Consider the following 21,516-nt stretch of genomic DNA (forward strand, 5'->3'; position numbering starts at 1 on the left):
TTACTTCATCACTCGTGCCTTATTTTTCATTGGCTAATTGAGGCACTACTAATGTTTTTTTTTACATGCAGTGATACAGTCTATATACCATACGAATACAGCAAATCAATCGGAATATAAGCTTATTTAATTACAGAAGGCATATAAAGTTTAAAGAAATGGAATTAAGTTTGTGTTAAAATAAAGTCCACATCATAATTGTAAAATAATCAGACATATTTCATGGTCTCATATTGTAAATGTTTGAAAATATAGGGTAATTATATCTGCTAACTTGTTTTTGTTTTTTTTGTTTGGAAATAAGGAAGGAAAATAGGAAGAAAATCAGGAAATACGTGTATTTCTTTTAAATTAAGCAGGCTGCCATATATCAGTTTCCATAAGGCCTGAAGACAGGTGGTTGGTTTATTACTATTTGCAATACTAGCACTATAAACACAACAACTTCAAGCCAGATAGTTTAATTGCTTCAATGCAAATTTAATTAAATAACTTAAATTTGCACCTAGAGTGTATACCGTACAACTTCTATTTTGACTTTTACACGTCGCCGTTAATTTTATTTTGAAGGCACACCTCTAATTTCCGTTTTAACCGTTGTTATTTTTAAAACGTTTCACACGGCTGACAGCAGCACAGCACAGGACCGTCCCATGGACTAACAAGCTAACTAAAGCAAACAGCGCAGGTAGACAAAGGGTCAGACATTGAAATAGACTTTTTAAATTAACAAATATATGTAAATTAAATGTATTTCCCTATCCAGCAAGTTTCTCTCTGCGGCAGTATCTTAAACAGATAGCATACGTGCGCTATGCCGAACCCCATTCAAATATCTAAACATTTTAAATTTGTACATTTTCGGTCATTTAACTTTTAAAATTCTTTATTAAATTGAATTATATTGTCTACATGTAGAATCCCTAATGTTTAAGTTAAGTTTTAACTTTGACATCAAAAAAGGGATTCTTAGTATAAAAATTTAACCACGAGAAAACGTTGCCTGGTTTCGGCCCTATTTTTAGAAAAATCTAGTGTGCCTGAACTGTCCTAATGCCTTGATTTATTCAAAGAACCATAACTCACACGAAAACTCGATGTCTATCTGTGGCTGCAGGGACAGTACATTATTAATTCAGTGACTGAAAACCATGCATCAACTGTGTTACACGGGGCTTTAGCGCCCTCCGGTGGACAGTTTAAGTACTTAAGTACGTAAACTAATAAATAACACTGTTCTAGTGACACATTTTTACAACATTTTAGTCGTGAAAAATTCCTTACACTATAATAATATGGAGTAGTAAGGTAAAACAGTAAATGCAAAGCACAAATATGTATGAAAACGTGTTTACACAGTCACTTTAGGCTCCAGAATTAACATTATGTGATGATATTTAGAAGTAGCATATTAGCTAAATGCAAAACTGAGCATACTCGTTTAAAACCATCCCTTTTTTCCCTATTATGTACCCTAAATTTAAGCTTAGTTTTTAACCCCCACTGCCAGCTTATTTTATAGTGCATCGTCCCAATCTCTCATGCACCACGTTTTTAGGCTTTCATCCCTGCACAGAAAAAGGCCTTAGGACTTGTATTGAAAGCAGTTGTGCACCACATTTTAAACCAGCTTTTTATCATCCATTCCATCTGAAACAAACTGGGGTGGGTAGCTGGTTTGAATATGTGATGCATAACAGGATGTCACACTAAGTTCTAATATGAAGTACTGTGTTAATGTGTGAAGTCTATTTGTAACACAGGAATTTATAGCTATAGCGAAAGTTAGCGTCTTTTTTTTTTCCATTATAGTTTTATCATGTTGTTATGAGCTTGTACAACTATAAAAAGCATGACATTAGAACTTATATCATCATTTCCACACAAGGTTCAAAAGCAATTACAGCATCAGGAAACTCAGATCTCTGTCCAATCAGACTAGAGCTCAACCTATAATGATTCTGTCACCTTACACGCAAATATGCATGGGGGAAAATGCAGGTAAATCATGCATCAGTGTACCTGCATAATCCTGCAAATATGTGACAAAATATTACAGCGTAACCGTGCAAACAATACAGTATTGTAGCATCTCTGTGCAATAGTTTAACCATGTGTTCTGCCTTGTTACAGTTCACATGCAGTAATTACTTGCAGAAGCGCTACACTGTCAGTGTGGTTTGGTGAACGTGCAGTGTTAAACTCTTGTGTAAGTATCGTCGGGTTAGCCTTAACCTGGCTTTTGGCAAATAAAAGGCTTGCTACAGAGCAGAGAAAAACAGCCTCTCTGAGTTTGATATGAGCTCGCCACAGGATTCTAAAGAGTTGTTAGCGGAGCAGAAACAAGCTTTTGTTTCCTCATAATTGCAGGCGTCACACTTTTCCTGCCAGTGGTTACTGCTGTCCCCCCGCTATGTATTCTTTCTGGTAGGTGACCCAGATCTCACCCACACACCCACTGAAAAGAGAGCCTTCTAACTGTGTGGACCCCAGCAAGTGTAGCTGCTAGTTAGTGGCAGCAAATAGGGATTACATAGGCTGATATGGAGCTATGTGTGTGATGTAAAGTAAAGTAAGTCAGTTGGGGTCAAATATAAAACCCTCATAAATGAAAAACAACCAAACAAGCAAGTTAGTCATAATTGAGATTTGTTGCCGTTCTTGTGCAGGACTGTCATGTCATGAGTTTAATGGTGGTCACTGGGGATGATACCCTTCGGCTGCCGGGGAATTTCTCACTGCAATATCGCTGCTTCTATGCGAACTTCAAGGATATGCTACGCAACGTCAGCGTGTTCAGGTCTTAATAAGAAATACATGAGCGGGGGCGTCGGTAGAGCAGGCGCCCCGTCCTCGACACGTGGCTGCAGGTTCGACTCCTGCCCTCGTCTCTTTGCTTACATCATGCCCCACTCTCTTCTACCTATATTTCCTGTCACTCTATAGCTGTCCTATAAATAATAATAAATACATGCTGTACTTAGGCAGGGCTGCATGGTGGTGCAGCGGTTAGTGCGGTCACCTCACAGATAGAAGGTTCTAGCTGTAATGTAGTGGTCCTTTCAGTGTAGAGTTAGTCCCGTCTCTCGCCCAATGACAGCTGGGATAGGCTCCAGCGCCCCTGCAACCCTGCACAGGATCAGCGGTATAGAAGGTGGATGGATGTACTTTGGCACATCAGTGCTTCGGTCTAGATGCTATTATTAGCATGCTAACAAGCTGGTTTAAAGCAGGTATGTTTAAGAACCTCTCCATCCTGTTGTAGCATGTTAGCATGCTATATTTGATAAATAGCACTGGATGCAAAGTGACTTTGGTGAGCAACCAATACACTGCATTAAAGGAGATGTTGACCTGATGATGGCGCTACATTAAACATTAAAGGAAAGTTATTACAGGTCCTTCTAAGGAGGACTTATGAGGCCGATATTTCATGTAAAACAGTCCAATAGTTGTTTATTTTTTTTACTCAAATCCTCATGTTGATGCTGGAGATGGATTCAGCAGGGTTCATCCTCTAAGGACATCACAAGCATCATTTCCGTTTCCAGCTATAACCACATGTTAAACCCCCTGCTCGTAAACACTGCACTTATAAATGTCCACTGTCACCTGCGCTGTCCCTCCGCTCATCAAACTTTTGGAGGAGGAAATGAGTTGAACGTAGGCCGTGCCCCTGTTTGCACAATCGGGGGGTGTTTGTGGTTTGGTGTTGGTGTGTGCCATCACATGTGAGCCGGGGTGACACGACAGTTTCATCAGTCCTCTCAGCTTTTCTGTTCGCTGCTCTTCAACTTCCTTATTCGGCCGTATTTCCTCTTTCGCTTGCTGATGAGAGCCTGGGTTTCTTCTACGGGGCACAGCTTCGGATTATCTGTTTTATTTAAGCGCAGAAAGGTGACAAAGTCTGCACTTTACACATTAATATGAGCGCAGTCTGCTGCTGGCTTCGACTTTGTTTCATTTTTAAGACTTAGAGCAGACCTGTCACGCTGGGCTGTGGAGCGCTTGCAGGACTGGTGAGTAGAGACGGGTCGCAGCGTTTACTGTGACACAAATGTGTATCATAAATTGATTTCATGTCTCATTTCTTTCTCCAGCTTCTTCCTGTTTGTGTAAGAGAGAGAAGAAAGACAGAGAAATGCTGTGTGTAGGCGTGACAGCAGTGTTCGTCTACATGCAGTAGCATACGAGCCGTGTGTGTGTCTGCCTGTGTGTGTGTGTGTGTGTGTGATGTCGGGGGACACCAGCACCTTGTCCTGGAGGAGCATGTCTCCCACCAGCCAATCGGAGTCCTCGGATGTGTCTCCCACGGCGAACATGGTCAGGGAGAACATCTTCCCGGTGAAGATCATCAAAGTGTGTTTCCTTAGCAACAGCTCCAACCTGGGCAAGAACTTCAAACTGGTCCGCTGCGAGGAGGGATGGACTGTCAGGGTACACGCTACTCTTTTTACTCTACTGTACACTCTACTGTACTACACTGTTTCTGTGAACTCCTTGCTACTTTTCTCTACTGCACTCTAATGTACTTCACCACACTCTACTATTGTATACTGTACTTTACTGGACGTTAACCTACAGTACCCTCCACTGCAAGTTCCTTAACTTTCTTACTTCACTGCTCTCTAGTCTCTACTAAACTCTGCGACACATTTTCGTACACTTCACTTTTCTGTAATGTACTTTACTGCACTTGAAATCCAATCAAATCCAAATGTATTGATTCAGCACAACAAAAGTTGACCAATCAAACATAAAAGCCATAAAAACAACACAATAAAACACCAATTTAAAGACAAGTAAGACAGTAGGAAAGTAGGAAAGGAAAAGGATATAAAAAAATAAGATAACTCTCGTGCAGAGCCAAAAGCCAAAGAACAAAAGGTTTGATTTAAAAACAGGCAGTGTGTGGGACAGCTGAAGATGTCGAGGCAGAGCGTGCCAGAGCTTTGGAGCTGCAGCTGAGCTTCACCTTAGTCCCTGGGACAGCCAGGACACCTGAGTGTGCTTGATGAACGATGTGCCTTTTAAAGGTCTGAGAGAGAGTTTGGAGCGAGCCCATTTAACCATTTATAAGTTAATAAAAAAATCTTGTACTTTACTGCAGTGTACACTTTACGCTACTCTAACGTACTTTACTGCTCTCTGCAGTAGTCTCGAGCAGGGGTGTCAAAGATGCAGCCCGCAAAGATAGTCTGTATGTTTCTGCGAGCAGGTATTAACATGAGGGATGAAGGCCAAACTGCGCGCAGATATCTGAGGGACATAATGAACACTGCTCAGAAACTAGTTCCTGATGTGAACGGGCTGGTAGGAGTCAAAAGGTGCTGACCACTATCAGTTTCACTCATACATCCGGCCACAAATCGGAAAAATCTGCCCCTCTCTCTTCCTCTCTCTTTGTGGTCGACAGGTTTTATATGATGAATCACAAAGAGATTTAAACACTAAATTAACTATTGTACAGTATTATTATGTACTATTATTATAAACGTTTCAAATGTATAATCAGTGAACAACAAAGACATTCACATTTGTTGATATGCTGCAAGGACTGCATGCTGCTTTCTTACATTTTTTGTTGTTTATGCAACAACATGACATGCTCACTGATTGGTGCAAGCATCTGTAGGCTCTTATCGAATGATTTCAAATAATGTAGTAGTCGATGTGTTAAGACATCATCAAAAAATAGTCCGTCCCCTTTGAGGTCTCATCTGAACAAATCCGGCCCACTGCCTAATGTGAGTTTGACGACCCTGCTTTTGTTTACTCTGTATATCTGAACTCTGGTTCTCAACTGGTGGGTCGGGACCCAAAAGTGGCTCACGGATGATTTTATTTATGCTCCAAACATTCCAGAAATCTTCATGAGCCATTAAGGAGGCGGTGGTGGGCTGAGAACCACTCCTCTACTACACAACACTTTTCTCTCACACTCACCGCTCTCTACTTTACTTAACCTCACTTACATGACTGCTTTATTTAACTATAACATTTTACTGTACTCGTGTATACTCACGTGTGTTATCTACCTCTGTCCCAGTCCGTCATCAACGGGGTTCTGTCCAGCGGCTGTGTCGGTCCAGACATACAGTACGGCCTATGTTACGGCCTCCTCCTCAAACACCTCAAGTCCTCAGAGATACACTGGCTGCACCCGGACCTGACGGTGTCCGAGCTCACGCAGCGCTACGAACAGCAGCACCTGGAGGCGGAGTGGAGGTTAAATATAATCAATATTATGAAGGCAAAGTTCTGAAATAGTTTTTCATCTGTTAAAGAAAAACTTTGTTTGTGCAGGTATGATCTGAGGATCAGATACATCCCGACAGACTTCATGGAGAAATTCAGAGATGACAGAACCACGATGCTCTACTTTTACCAGCAGGTCAGTCTGCATCTTTATCACTGATTTTTAAAGGCGTGTTAGAGGATTGGTTACTGCATGCATGTTCTTCTCCACAGATACGAAGTGACTACATGCAGCAGTACGCCTCAAAAGTCAGCGACGGGATGGCTCTACAGCTCGGCTGCCTGGAAATAAGGTGCGGAACAAACGCCACCTCCTGCATGCTAAGAAAAGATTTGTGCATGTTCCTCATCCGGATTTCATTCCTTCTTACGTTCGCAGGAGATTCTACAAAGACATGAATCCAAACGGGCTGGAGAAAAAGTCAAACTTCGAGCTGTTAGAGTAAGTGTGTGTGTGTGCATCCTCCTCCTCCTCCCTGTGTCGTTTACAGCAGCAGTTTACGTTTTAGGCCGTGCACGGCTGTTTGACACCCTGCAGCAGGCATATGGGCAGATATCTACCCACCGTGCATGCCACAAAGATAAACAAATCAAAGGTCAAAATCTGAGAACTGGAGAGGAACAGTGAGCAGATGCTGCATGTGGTTTGCACGGAAAACCACGTGAAATGTTTGATATGACGCACAATTGCGGACCTCTGATAAAAAGCTGCTTAAATTCATGTAACAATATCGCAACAATTGTTTGAATCGTGGCTCTTTCTTCTTCTACTGTTTGTTCTCGGTTTGCAAACCAGCTTTAACGCCTGATTTTCCTCCATTAGGAAGGACGTGGGTCTGGACCTGTTCTTCCCCAGAGAGCTGATCAACAGCATGAAGGTAGAGGGCCCAAAACACAACAACTCCAGAGTGTCTCTTCTCTCTGCCTAAATCTGTGGTTAGCATCATCAGTGTTGCTGTCCGTCTTTGTGCGCAGCCTAAGCAGCTACGTCGGCTGGTCCAGCAGACGTTCCAGGGTTACTCCACCATGAAGCAGGACCAGTGCATGGACAAGTTCTTCACCACGCTGGCTCAGTGCTACAGCTACACACAGGAGAGCTTCGCCTGCCTGCTAGTGGTGAGTGTTAGCTTAGCTTTCCAGTCATACAGCTGGAAAAGGCTGGTCACTGTTCAGACTAAAGTGATGCAAATGAATCTGTATATAACCTGCATAATGATGAGACGAGGTAAAGCTCTTACCTGAGGTGAAGGGGGGCTGATGTACGAGGTTTTTGCACATTCAGGCAGCATGGGATGTTTACTAACCTAGTGGATTTTTACAGACTGAGTTACATTAATCATGTGGAGCAAACAGACGCTTAATGATACTTTGAAACAAGGAACAAACAAACCACATGTTAGAAAGAAATTGAAAAGCAGACGTTAATATGCAACTTGAAACGGATGCTAAAAGGTGCACTGTAACAGACCTTAACAGGTGGAAGAAAGTAAGAAGACCTACCTTAGAGGCACATCGAAAAGATGCTGAAGCATACCTTGTCCAGAGATAACTTTTGTTATGATTTGGCGCCTTACAAATAAAATTGATTGAAAAAGTTAGAAAGGAAGATCACAGAGCTTTAAAAGGATGTTAAACAGCACCTAAACAAATATTAGAAAGGAAGGAAGCAGACGTTGAAGCAGAAGCTTAACGGTACCTTTATACAGACCTAACTGTGAGTTAGAGAGAAAGAAAACAGACCTTGTGACAGATGCAGATGCAAAAAACTTTTGCTTATAGGCTCTTTGAAACGAGCCGAATCACAAGTTAAAAGGAAAACTAATATATAAATTAAAGGATAGGAAAGGAAAGCACTTTGAAAGGCAGAAACATTCCCTAAAGCATACTTTAAAACAGACGTTAAAAGATCATTTCAAACAGATTATAAAGAGTGAAACAAACCTGACCAGGTGTTAAAAACCTTAAACTAAAAAGACATTGATAGGAAACAGACCTTGCCAAATGATGGAACCTTAAAAAAAGATGCTAAATGGTACACTGAAACAGACCTGATCACCTGTTAATGATGAAGAAGCAGAACTTAAGACAGATGCTGAAGGGTACACTGAAACAGACCTAAAGGAAGAGAACCAACCTCAGAGCAGAACCTACATGTTACCTTGAAACATTTGCTAAAAAGGGTATTTTAAACACGTTTAAAAAGCAAGAAAACTGACCCAATAGTGTATTTTTAAACAGCTGTGACCACGTGTTAGAAAGGAGGAAACAGGCACCAAGGGCACCTTGAAACAGAAGCTTAAAGGTACTTTTAATCAGACCGAGGCATGTGTCAGAAAAAGACAGGCCTTATGAATGATGCTAAAGGGTACCTTAGGGTTCTTTGAAAGCGACCTAATCACTGGTTGAAAAAGAAATCTGGCTGTTAAAACAGACATTAAAGGGCTCTTTGAAACAGATGTGTTAAAAAGGAAGTAAACAAACCTTAAAACAGATGCTAAAATACACCTTGAAACCAACCAGCTGGCCAACTAAAATTGAGCTTTGTGCTGCTCTAACAAGTGAAAATTTCATCTAAATGTTTTGAAGGTGTTATTTTTAAGTTGTTTTGTGTCTGTGTGTGCGTGTCCTGTCTCTATAGCACAGCTGGAGTCTAACAATAGACCTGGTCATCAGCCCTGAAGGCATCCGTCAACAAACTGAAAACTCCACAGTGAGTTCACACTTCATATCTCTTTATGTCTCTCATCTTTGTGCTTTCTTGTTGATTAATCGAAGGCTTCTCTTAATAATTAGACAATACAGACTTCTGGGCCAGGTGTAAGCAACAATCACGTCAGAGGAGGAAGATTATTTGATATTTTTGCATTTTGAAATAAAATGTTTCTGTCTTTTGCAGCCCGTCTGTTTGGCGTCGTTCTCTCAGGTGCAGAGTATCTGCACCTCTGCTGAGAGCGACGGCCGGGCTCTGCTCACTGTGCACATAGAGGGAGCCAAACAGGTAAACCTCCTTAAATTAAAAGCTATGTAGCCGGGCGAGAAGGTTTCATTTATGTCTGAGCGATAAGCTAAAGCCAGCTGATAATTAGCATCTTTTGTAACCACAGGGTAGACGTGCAGAAGCTACCCGTTTCCCCTGTGTCACAAAACTGTGCTTTTCACACATTGTAAATATAAATTCTCGTCTCTGAGTCGTACTTTCAGAAGAGGCCTTGAGGTTAAGGTGCAAAACTTAACACAGATGATATCTTGTGTCTTCAACACCCTCAGCCGCTGTCTGTGAGCACCACCTCTCTGGCGATGGCAGAAAACATGGCCGACCTGATTGACGGCTACTGTCGGCTGGAGAGCTGCTCTGAGAACTCGCTCATTATCCGGCCCAGCAAAGGTACAATACACCTGCGTCAATGTATCAACCTATAATAAATATACTCTTATTGATGAGACAAAATATATTGAACAATGAAACCATATGCTGCATTTGTAGTCCGTAAGATGCTTCATGTTTAATGTAGCGTTCAAGTGTTACATGATTTTATGTTAAGTAACGATAGTAAACATATTGGAGGATTAATAGTGGAACAAGCTACTGTAGCTAGCTATCTTACAGCTCAAGCTACCTTGTCAGGAAGTGTCACATAACTCTGTAAAGCTAATGCTAACCTTGCATAGTTTAACAGAAACTAGCTACGTCTTCCTTATCAAAGCTAGTTACCGTCAACATAACATTAGCCTAACTTAACATTAATTATCTTCTACTGAAATTAGTCATGATAGTTAGCATTAAGGAGGAATAATAGTGGCAGAAGCTTCTGTGGCTAGCTAGCTAAAACTCAAAACTAGCTTGTCAGGGAGTGTCACATAACTCTGTAAAGCTAATGCTAACCTTGCACGGATTAAGAGAAGCTAGCTACGTCTTACTTATCAAATTTAGTTACCGTCAACAGAACATTAGCCTAACTTAACATTTTCTAAAATTAGCAATTAGTTAGTTAGCTTAAATTAGCTGTCAATTCTAATGACAACCAATACTAAAAATGATAATTTATAGTCTTTAGAAAACATTTTTTATTTTGAATTTCAACAAAATTACTGTTAACAAACCAAAGTATCTCCAGAAAACATTAGTTGCTTGAATATTATAAATGTATCATTAGCTTAACAGTCATAGCTAATTTAAACAGTAAACAGTAAACCTCGCCCAAGGGCTGCTCTGATGCTACTGGTGCTGTCGCTAGCGGCTGCAATGGCGATCATGGCGGTGCATGTCTGTTGAAAAAAATTAAAATAAAACATAAAATGTTCTATAAAAATATGAACATAAAATATAAGCAGCTATTAAATCCAATATAACGAGGTGTGTCTTACTTGTCCAAGTGAGCGTTAACATCTGACATTGATTTGAGGACACTGGGTCACATGACATGGAAGCTATTGAAAACAACTATAAATAGTTTTTTTTTTAAATGTATTAAAAGTGCGTCTTAGACACCTAATTTTACAGTATTTGTTTTGTGTTAATGCAACTTAAAAGGTTTAAGGTAATCGGTTTCCTCAGTTGAATTGAGTCGACACAGTTTGAAGTTAAACTACTTCACTAAAAGTTAAATAGAGTTGGTAATAAAATGTTTTTATAGCTGATAAGAATCATGTCAAAGGTATCAAACTCCTGTAAAAAGCATGAAATGTTCTTTTATCTTTGTAAACCTCTACATCATGTTTGCTTTCAGGCAGAGACGCAAGACTGAAGCTGCCCGACATCCCTAAACAGTGAGTGCGATGATTCACATTGGAAAGTAATGCGTCTTAAATGTTACAGTTTGGTGGTCAGCTGGTGGAAACATTATGTGGGCTGTGGTGTTTTAGGTGTTATTATTTCCACACCTTTCACCTGTGTGGTTTGAAAGAAAAAGGTCACAGATCTTTAAAGTTTTCTGTTGAGAGGTTGTTGACAGCATTGTTTTAAAATGTCTTTATTGTTCCAGTTGCGGTCCCGGCGGTCATGTAAGAGGTCAGAGTAAGTCTAATGTCTGATTTATAAATTCCCTATCCCGTCTAAAACCTCCATTGTGGACTATTTAATGGTTCTGATGCACTTTAAGCCTCCTAAATGTTTAATTTTTAGTTTTACACTCACTCACCTAGCATTGATTTCCAATCAACAAAGATGTATGATTTTTCTAAGGCTTCCTTTGTTTGTTTGTGGCTGCGTACACAACACCAAAGCAGAGGAAACACATGTGAATTCAACATGTTTTCTTCACTTCAGGTTCTGACATTTACGCAGAGATTCCCGAGGGCGGAGCAGACTCTGATGGTGAGCGTTTCACTGAAAATGTACCCTCATTTCCCCAGCAATACATTGTACAAAATGCCTCCAAAACCAGGCAATCAGCCAAAAAACAGCAGTTTTTATGTAACACCAAACTGTCAACTAAGATAAGCTGAGATAAGATCAAGAAGAAGTATTATGCGAATAACAGGGTAAAGGCATTACGAGCAGGTTATAAAATCATCTGTGGGTTGTTTTTTTTAACATCTTTGAGAAATAAGTTTGAAAACAAGCTCAGAAAATGTGGCATATTTGAGGTGAAAAGAACATTTCTGTGGCACATTCAAGACATTTAGAAGTGTCTTCAAAGATATAAGGACGTAAGCAAGTGTTTTCTTTATGTCACATGCTTCATTTCTCTGCGCAAAACAACAAACTCTTACTCTACTGTTTGTTCAGCTAGTTTCACTTTCAACCAAAGCTCTGACAAAACAAGAACTGCCTACATGAAAAGAAAACTCTGAAATGGCCAGAAGCGGATGGTACGCTGCTCATATTGAACTTTACGCTGCATTAAAGTAACAAGCAAGAAGATTTTTATGTAAATAAATGTCTGTTAAGTCTCTATCTCTTAATGAGGTAGCACAATGGTGACTGAGCCTATGGCCCACTGATGAAAGCCTTTGCATTTGCAGTATTACAGACTGGGTGTCGGTGGCGACTTGAACAGAAAAAAATCACAAGCGCCGCCCAGTTAGTGACATGTTTTCAATCAGCCAGCAGTGGTTGGTCTGCCAGAGAGGGTAGGCGGAGCTAAGCGGCTGCTTTTCCGCTCTCTGCAAGTGTTGCGAGTAAACAGTAATCTATTATGGCTGAACAAACAAAGAAAAGATGGATGACTACAGATACAACTTCAACAATAAGTGAAAATCCAAAGAAAAAAGAACAAATTGGACGCTCAGATGAAGCAAACAGTCTAAAAAGGAAAGCGACCGTCAGCCAGGAAAATCAAGAGTTACAACCAGAGCCAACCGGAGCCAACTGTCTAGTGTGCTCTGGCAGTTACCGTTTATCACCACAGGGGTCGCCAAGGAGAACAAAACTGAGATCTTCGAGATTATAACTTTAAGCTTTTTTCTTTTTTCGGTCTGAATTTCCACGTAACTGAGCTCTTTCTCACTTGTACACCTGCATTTTTACACGCTAATTTAGTAACTTAAAGATCTTTGTTACTGCAATTCTTCCAAACTAAACATAGTCAGAACATGAATGCAGTACATTTACAAATTCAGCTTTCTAAGGGCTGTTTCGCTTGTCGAGATAAATCAAAAATCCTGACTTATTTCAGGAATATGTGTACCCTGATTTCTGAAACTCTCTGTTTCTTACTCTTTGTGTGTTTAGAAAAGCAAAGAATCTCCAGAGATGATTTTGTCCTGGGTCGGATCCTGGGCGAGGGATTCTTCGGAGAGGTTCACGAAGGAGTTTATAAAAGCCCGGTGAGTTTGTGCACTCCCAAGCATCCCACCGAGGATCTAAGTAAAATATTAAGCTTTAACTTCTCTGAATAATGTGTGCATGTGTGTGTTTGCAGACCGGAGAGAGGATCAGCGTGGCCATTAAAACATGCAAGGACTGCTCAGCTGACGTAAAGGAGAAGTTTCTCAGTGAGGCTGGTGAGTATGTGGGTGCTGCAGAGATTACTTCCTTTATCAGCACATCTCAGTCACACATTCGGCTCTTTTCCGGGGACGTATTGATTCAGCAACAAAATTAAATTAAATTTAAACTCTCGTACATTTCATACAAGTGGTAGAATATTTCTTCACATGAAATCCGCCTGAAACAGACTGAAGCAGAGCAAGGACGGATGAGTTTGGAAGATTTCAGAGTTTTGCAGATTTCATCAGTCAGAAGGTTGCAAAGTCGACTTCCTGTAGCCAGGTTGTGGTTTTGTGAGAGGGTTCAGGGTGTAGGCTGCGGCGTCCTCGCAGCGAGAGGAGAGAGCTTACTTGATTTTTTTTCCTGAGCTGACTGACAAAGTGTAAAAGATCATTTACTCTTGCTTCATTTGGTTTAAATCCAGTGGATGCAGCTTTCTCTTTGAGGCATGTTTTAAGCAGTCTCCCCTGGTTGATGATGTTGTTTGTTGGGGAGCTACACCCTCAAGTATCATTTGCATTTGCATTCTGTAAAATGTATACGTTATAAAATGTGATATTTCACGATCAACTCTTTGTCTGTCGCAGGCTTGATGAAAAATCTAGATCATCCCCACATTGTGCGTCTAATCGGGGTCATCGAGGTCGATCCGGTCTGGATTGTCATGGAGCTCTATGAGCACGGAGAGGTGTGTGTTTGGTTGCATTTGTGTGTTTGAGTTGATTTGCCTCTGTGTGGAAAATGTTAATAATGAAACTCTTGTGGTCTTTATCTGTGCCATATGTGTGGGTCTAAATGACTAATAGGTACAAAAATGTTTGTAATTGCTCCAGCAGATTACGTCAGCTTGCAGCAACAAAACAGGCTGTAATTTCTGTACCTTAATCCCTGTTGGAAATTGCACCTAAATCCTAACTAGGTCCACTAAAAGTTCTTGCTTTTCTCCACTGACAGGCTCAGATTGTTACTCTAAGTGTCTGACAACACTACAGAAAGGATCCCTACAGAGACAGCTCCTTTTTTTGACACCAGAAAGACAAGTTATATCGCGGTCTGCAAAGCCACCAGACTCCATTGACAAAAACACTAATTCTACCTTGCAGAACACAGGAGTCACTTGCCTCCTTCTCCTTGATAAGATAGTTTGTTTGTGTTATTGTGTGACTTTGGTGATTAAAATTTTTAGCTGGGATCCAACACAAAACTTGTGTAACGCAAAATAAACTAACCAATTAAGGCAGCGGTAGAGCCGCAACTCCTGTGTACTGTAAGGTAAAATTACTGTTTTTGTCAATGGAGTCTGGTGGCTTTGAAGAGAGAGATTTAACAGCTGTTTTGGTGTCAAAAAAAGCATTTTACTACCTTATAAAAAATACAATCCAAAAACCTTTTTATACACATAAGTTGTTCACATAAAAGAATATGTAAAGACAATACTTTAACTTCCCTTTGTGGCTTACTAAAGAAAATAACAACGTCTGTTCCTTCAACAGCTGGGGAACTATCTGGTGACGCAGGAGTACGCACTGGCCACTTCAACATTAATCCTGTACTGTGTACAAATCTGCAAAGCCCTGGCTTACCTGGAGGGACTCAACATGGTGCACAGGTATCACAGCCTCATGTGCAAGTGACAGTTTTCTAAGCAGATGTTAACATAAGAGTATTGTGTTACTAATTTAAATGTTGACCTTTGAGTCTTTTGTTTCCTGTGTGGTTTCTGTGACAGAGACATCGCGGTAAGAAACGTATTGGTGGCGTCGCCTGAATGTGTAAAGCTCGGTGACTTTGGCCTGTCTCGCTATGTGGACGAACAAGAGTATTATAAAGGTACAGTTACACACACACACTTTCACACATATTGTCTGAGGTGAACATTTCAGAGAATCGCTGTGTAGCGGAAAACCCAGCTTCTGAAAAACAGGTTAGAGGGTACATTTGGGTGTTATTCTCCTGAAGCATGCTTTTTTCAGTAAAGATACATGTTCAATCTGTATTTTTATTCATTTCTCTTTTAATTTAATTTACTGCAGCCTCAGTTAGTCGATTACCGATCAAATGGATGGCACCTGAGTCCATCAACTTCAGACGCTTCACCACAGCCAGTGACGTCTGGATGTTTGGTGAGAAATTAACATTTTATTATGTTTTATGTTGTGTCTGAAGAAAAATACAAACTCAACAAGTGATATAAATGTGTGTGCATTATAGTAGCATTCAAGGCCTCAGATATGCTATGCTAACATTGATCTTTAAACGTACAAGCTACCAACCTACAATTAGCATGATTTGTTCTTTACTTAAAAAATTGTCTTTTTTGTAACAAATATTTGGTTTGCACATTTTCTTTAGTTTTTCACATTCAAATATTTTGGTTTATAAAATTTTCTTTATAAAGTTTGTCTGGTTTGTAAAAAAAAAAATTTGGTTTCCACTTTAAAATTTATTTTGGTTTTGTCAGTTTTTTTTTATTTCACTGTAAAATTAGTTTGGTTTTTAAATTTTTCAGTTTTCAACTTTTTTTTAGGTTTTCACTTTAAAAAAATTTATTTGTAAAATTTATTTTGAATTGTAAAAAAAAATGTTTTAAAAAAAACAGTTGGTTTGTAATTTCCCCCCACCCCGTTTTTTACTTAAAATTAGTTCTGTTTGTAAAATTTTCTGGTTTCACTTTAAAATTTGTTTGGTTTGTAAATATATTTGAATTTCACTCTAAAACTTGATTGGCTTAAAAAAAATGTTTTACAGCTTTCATTTTCAAATTTGTTTGATTTGTAAAATTTCTTCTGAATTGTAAAAAAAAAATCTTTCGGTTTTTACTTTAAAAATTGGTCGTAAAATTTCTTTGGAATAAATATTTTTTGGCTTCACTGGAACCTGTATTAATGACAGGTAGATGTAGGACTGAACTCGTCCTAAGTTGTGGGAAGGAAAACTTAACAACAAACATTATTTTCAGCGTGTTAAAAGCCAGACCAGCTGTTAATGCGAGCGTGTCCCACCAGGTGTGTGCGTGTGGGAGATCTTCTCGAAGGGCCAGCAGCCGTTCTTCTGGCTGGAGAACGGTCAGGTGATCAACCAGCTCGAGTCGGGAGTTCGGCTCCCCATGCCTCTGTGCTGCCCGCCCACCGTCTACTCCCTGCTCACACGCTGCTGGGCCTACGAGCCGCCCACCCGGCCCAGCTTCAGCCGGCTCGCCTGCTCCCTCAGGTACACACACACACACCTGCGAATGTTATCTTTCTTTGTACACCAGCGACTAGGACAACATTGTAATTGATGTGTGTGTTTATGTGTTTGACAGTGAGATTCACAGGACGGAGTTGGAGCAGGAGAAGGATGGGAGGAGAGACAGAGCACGCTCCATCCCACCGGGGTTTGACCCCAGCCACACAGAGCCTCCACCCAAGGTACCACGCACAATCAGATATCCTCTTTTCTCGACAGAGTGTGTTTACATGTTATAAATGCACGGAGGCCTTTAAAATTGCAGCTGCATCACAACTAATGTATTTTGGTGCTATCCAGGAAGCTACAACCTCAACTGCTAAATGTGGAGATAATTGCAGAAGTGGCGCAGCTCCTCCAATCGCAAAGGCTCCTCATCCCCACGTCATCAAATACTCATGCTTTTGCTCTGACATGCCCCTTTTGCATCCAAACAAAGGCATGAAATGTACCGGGCTTTCATGTGGCTAATATGTCCCCTCTTTGTTTCCGTCACCAGCCATCCAGGATACAAGGAAACACCCTCCCTCGGGTCACGCACATACAGGTGAGCACACAAATACCGTCTCATGCTAAAGACCAAATTTACTGAGCTATTTATATCTTCTGACATGAGACTTGTTCTTTCAAAATAAAAGCACATGATTGCTTTCTGTCAATATTTCATGCAATGACTGAATCTCCAAAATTACATCAAACACAGAAGGAAGTTTGTTGTTGAGTCAGCCGGTTGTGTCAGCTGCTTTCAGCTCTGTAGGCCAGAGTGTAAAAAAGTGGATGAGTAAGCAACAACGTGGAAGTGACAGAAAAATCGACTTAAATATGCAAAACAAACATATCCTACAGACCACAGAAGGTTGTTGCCTTAACTTTACCTCATTTAAAAGGTGTGTAAATGTGTGTGCGCCCTTGTGTGTGTGCGTGTGTGTAGAAAAAAGAAAGAGACAACAGGCCGGTGTGGGAGAAAGAGAGAGCGCACGTGGAGGACACTTTACAAAGACAGAGACGAGAGATGCTGATGGACAACCAGTGGCTGGAGCAGGAGGAGAAACAGCTGGTGAGACTCACACACACACACACACACACACCTGTCAGGTATCATTGTAGACTAATGACAGGTAAAATATCGTCGCAATAATGCGATTAATTGATCACTTCTGCATTCACTGAAGTCTGCATTATCTTCCTGCAGGATCCTGCCGTGCGAGCAGAATCAAACATCAAGGTACTTCATCTTGTTTTTATTTACTTGTGCACATTTGAGAGGTGAATTAAAGCTGCGTTTTGCACTTGTTGGCCACTAGAGGGCAGCGACATTCTTGTTAATGTGCTGTAATTTGTACGCTTTAACTATTTTAAATGTAGTTTGGTGCAACAATCATGACGCACTTGTTTGCATTTTGCAACATCACATGTTAAACACAGTTTAAACACTAATTATGTTCTATAAGAATATGATTTAGAGATTAAAATCTGCCTTCTTGCTTCATGGTCGGCCAGAGCTGTGTCCCAATCCAGGGGCTGCATCCTTCGAAGGACAGATTTGAAGGCCGATTTTGAATCCTCCCTTCCCGGGCCACGAAGGATGCATCGGGTGCATCCTTCGTGGCCCAACGATTCCCGCGATTCATTTTGCGCCATTTTAAACACTTTTTGGTTTCAACTAAATCAAATCAAAAGCTAGAGATACAAATGTTCAAACACAAAAGGGGCCTTGATACTTTTAAATTATCTGTAAAATAAAAGGTTAAGTTATGTTAGCTAGTTAGCCAGCTAGCTACCTGTGGCAGAAACAGCTGGTGACACAAACAGGAAATCCTCCATCGACCAGACCGTCTCATTTCAGGTCGGCTTAAGCGTCTACGCAGGCTACGTATGACTCATCCTTCATAGACCGCGTCCTTCAGAGGATGCAGCCCCTGCAGTGAAGCCACGACAAAGGGGACGTGGCTCCACTGCAGTCCATTTAAACAATGTGGATGATATAGTAAATGCACTGGATGAGTGAAGGATCAGAAGGGAAGCATCACAGTGTTAGATAACTTTTAAAGTAGTCTGCAGGATTTTTATGCTTCAAAGCCGTCTGACAGCACCAGTAAAGAATAAAAACAGTGATAACCACATCTCTTTAGGGTGTCTGATTTTTGAAATGTGCAGTTCTTACCTGACCTCTGACCTCGTCTGAAGTTTGATACTCACATCTTTCCTTGTTGTTTGCAGCCTCCTGAGAAAAGCCCAGAAAAGAATGGTGAGTCCAGACTCAGAGGCCTCATTCAGCTGGCACAAGCTGTAATGTTTCTAACCTCTAATATAATAAAGCCCCTTTAATGGCTGCATCATGTGAACGGTTTAAAAGATTAAAATGACAAAAACTGTGAATGCAATCGTTCTAATTTGAAATGTAAGAGATATTAATGATACAAAGATCAAATGTTTAGCCATGTATTGATTATAAAATGTGCAAAAAGCTTATTTTGGTCACACAAGTCGACAGAACGTCATAAATATGTGGATCAACAAAACATGCAGCATCTTCTGTCTCTGTCAGGTCCTCCAGAGAAGCCTCCGTGTCCTGTGGCAAAGGTAAAAAAAGATAAAACACACCTTTACTATAAATTAAATAAACTTATTTTTGTTTCTTATTAAAGAAACAAACTCAAATACAGCGAGGAAAGTTTGCACAGCGGACTTTTTCAGCGCTGAAATGTTTGTGTTGTGCTGTTGCAGCCTCGTCCCACAGCAGAGCTGGACCGCTCAGGTGATGAGGTGTACACCGGCGTCATGGCGATGGTCAAACAGGTGGTGCAGCTGAAGAACGATGTCAACACGCTGCCGGCCTCCGAGTATCCAACCGCTGTCAAAGTACGTCTGTCACCTCTCCTGTTTGTTCATGTTATAACATGATTACATCTCATTAAACAGGATGGTCTACACTGGAAAAAATTATCAGACAATCAGCAAGCTGCAGAAGAAGGTTATCTTTATGTGTTTTCATCTGATACTAAGTTCCCCTCAGGAACAATCAAGTCCTCTGCAGCAGAGTGCGTCTGCTCTGATGCACTCCACTCTGGGTTTGACGTCATTGTGTGTGTGTGTCACTCGGCCTGTGACGCAAAAGACTGTTGGAGCAACCCGAGCAGCTGCAGTGAAACCCATCTGCAGAAATCTGCTCTAAATATATCTCGTTTTGCATTAACAGCATTTTAAGTGTTTGTTTGCTGTCCAGACTTTTGATAAATCTGAATCCTGGATGTGCAAAAATAACAGATTAGAGCTGGCAGACTAAACAAGGCCTGAGAAGATGAGGAGACTGTGATGTGTGTTAGATATGGTGCTGACCAGCAGAGGGCACTGTTGCTTACGCTCAGCATTTTAAACTTTTACAGTTAAACATCGGCTGTTTCTTCTTCTTTTCCTTCCCTCCTCCTCTCTGCCTCCTCCTGCAGGCGGTGGGTATCACTCTGCGGAGCCTGATCCAGAATGTGGATGACATCCTCCCGTCTCTGCACAGCTCCGTCACCACAGAGGTAGGCCTCACTCCCTCCCTCTTCACATGACATCCTTTAAATGCGTTGAATCTAACCGGAAAAATCGTCTGTGTCTCAGATCGAGGGCACGAAGAAGCTCCTGAACAAAGATTTAGGAGAGCTGATCAATAAGATGCGTCTGGCGCAGCAGAACTCCATCACGTCTCTGAAGGAGGAGTGTCAGCGGCAGATGCTGGCGGCCGCTCACACGCTCGCTCTCGACTCCAAAAACCTGCTGGACGCCGTGGACCAGGCCCGAGTCCGGGCCAACCTCGCTAAGCCCAGACCCGCTGCACAGGAAGCAGAGGATTCTGGGTAACAAGGAGAGAGTTAAAAGATCCTTCTGGTTCAAACAAGGACATGAAATTTAGACTGAATTATGAGGGGGTGAGTTGCTGTGAACACCTCCTCTAACCGCTGCAATAAAAGATGTCATAATGTATTTTTATTGTCTTATTAAAGAAAAAGAATCCTGTTAAAGTGAGGAAACGGAACAAATCAAACTGCCACAATGTGTAAAAACAATAAAGTTCGGACTGTTTTTCACTCTTTTATATTCTTTTAACTATTTTTGACTTAAACTAGCGAAACATTCTGCACTTTCTCTGTTTTTTTTTCTGTCATTAAAAGGCGTGTAAACAGGTTTAAGCTGAGTTTATCTATTTGTATAAATGCAAAAGAAATGATAAGGAAATTATCTGTAAACAGAATTCTGACGAATCCTGACAGTTAAAAGTTAAAAACCATCTCCTGCTTAAATGTCAGTCACCTGTGAGCATCTGAGGTCGCGCACAGAGCATTTCATTGCAGGGTGGATGCTTGCATCTTTGTCATCATTTGCATTATTGTAGGCCTCTTCCACTGCATCTTCCCGGGGCACCGTGAGCCCGATGACGTAGCCCAGCTGGGAAGCAGAGCCTCTGGTCTCAGTCCACCTGCATCTTCCAGCCACGTGCCCTGCCAAGCTGCCCGGTGTCTGGTCTTGATCTGCTGTGTCTGGCATGCTGTTGTCAGGCAGTTTGCAAAGTGGGCAGTGGCAGACTGGCTTTAATGATGAGGTGTTTCCATTTCAAATGTCACGCTGTGACCAAAGACGTTAGGGCAGCGATATTAATTAATATTACTATTTATAATATTCAAACAAACTGAGAGAGAGAGAGGGAGAGAGAGTGTGCATGCATATGAACAGCGTGGATGCGATTTGATCATGAGACATGTTCAGCTGTATCATTTTCAGTTCAGTGAAGTGTATGAACTGTAGACTGGAGTCCTTGTTTACAGTGACAGAGAGATGGCTGTCTCATGTGTACGACTCCTCTGCTGGTTGGGCAGGTAGGGACATCTCCCCACCGTCCCTAACCAGTTCTACGGCCTTGTTGATGCTCGTCTGTCTACCTTCCTGATAAGCCTAATTTAGGCAACTTTAGGTGAGGCTGGTTTTGAAGACAAAGAAGAAGTGTTGAAGTGTTGCTGGCGCGGAGCAGAGGGCTGAGATTCTTGGGAAATGTCAGGACATGATGGTGAAGCTCCCTCCCTCCACAGCCCTTGCTTTGCCTGGGTCATGCCTTTGCA

The 21,516-nt window shown here is 41.2% G+C and overlaps 1 protein-coding gene across 1 annotated transcript; it reads left to right on the top strand.

Annotated features, from left to right (window-relative positions):
- Positions 1–3,832: 3,832 nt before the first annotated feature.
- LOC138603304 (protein-tyrosine kinase 2-beta-like) lies at positions 3,833–20,579 on the top strand. The gene is made up of 30 exons (XM_069674998.1): positions 3,833–4,019; positions 4,101–4,437; positions 6,050–6,228; positions 6,307–6,394; positions 6,472–6,551; positions 6,638–6,700; positions 7,082–7,136; positions 7,234–7,374; positions 8,897–8,968; positions 9,155–9,256; positions 9,526–9,643; positions 10,986–11,025; positions 11,241–11,272; positions 11,525–11,572; positions 12,932–13,026; positions 13,122–13,203; positions 13,777–13,877; positions 14,683–14,798; positions 14,919–15,019; positions 15,223–15,312; positions 16,195–16,399; positions 16,494–16,599; positions 16,917–16,964; positions 17,349–17,474; positions 17,610–17,642; positions 18,638–18,665; positions 18,966–19,000; positions 19,145–19,279; positions 19,864–19,944; positions 20,024–20,579. The coding sequence occupies exons 2-30, from the start codon at positions 4,234–4,236 to the stop codon at positions 20,261–20,263; spliced, it is 2,844 nt and encodes a 947-aa protein (XP_069531099.1). The 5' UTR covers positions 3,833–4,019; positions 4,101–4,233; the 3' UTR covers positions 20,264–20,579.
- The last annotated feature ends 937 nt before the right edge of the window (positions 20,580–21,516 follow it).

This window comes from Semicossyphus pulcher, unplaced genomic scaffold, assembly GCF_022749685.1.
Source record: "Semicossyphus pulcher isolate SPU_LCO1_2020_fin unplaced genomic scaffold, fSemPul1.0.p SCAF_24, whole genome shotgun sequence".
In the NCBI taxonomy this organism is placed as follows: Eukaryota; Metazoa; Chordata; class Actinopteri; order Labriformes; family Labridae; genus Semicossyphus; species Semicossyphus pulcher.

What these genes read in the sequence shown, in the direction of transcription:
- LOC138603304 (XM_069674998.1), top strand. Translation starts at nt 4,234, where the DNA reads ATGTCGGGGGACACCAGCACCTTGTCCTGGAGGAGCATGTCTCCCACC. An exon ending in AACAAACTGAAAACTCCACA is followed by an intron (nt 8,969 to 9,154) that starts GTGAGTTCACAC and finishes TGTCTTTTGCAG; the next exon opens with CCCGTCTGTTTGGCGTCGTT. An exon ending in GAAGTTTCTCAGTGAGGCTG is followed by an intron (nt 13,204 to 13,776) that starts GTGAGTATGTGG and finishes TGTCTGTCGCAG; the next exon opens with GCTTGATGAAAAATCTAGAT.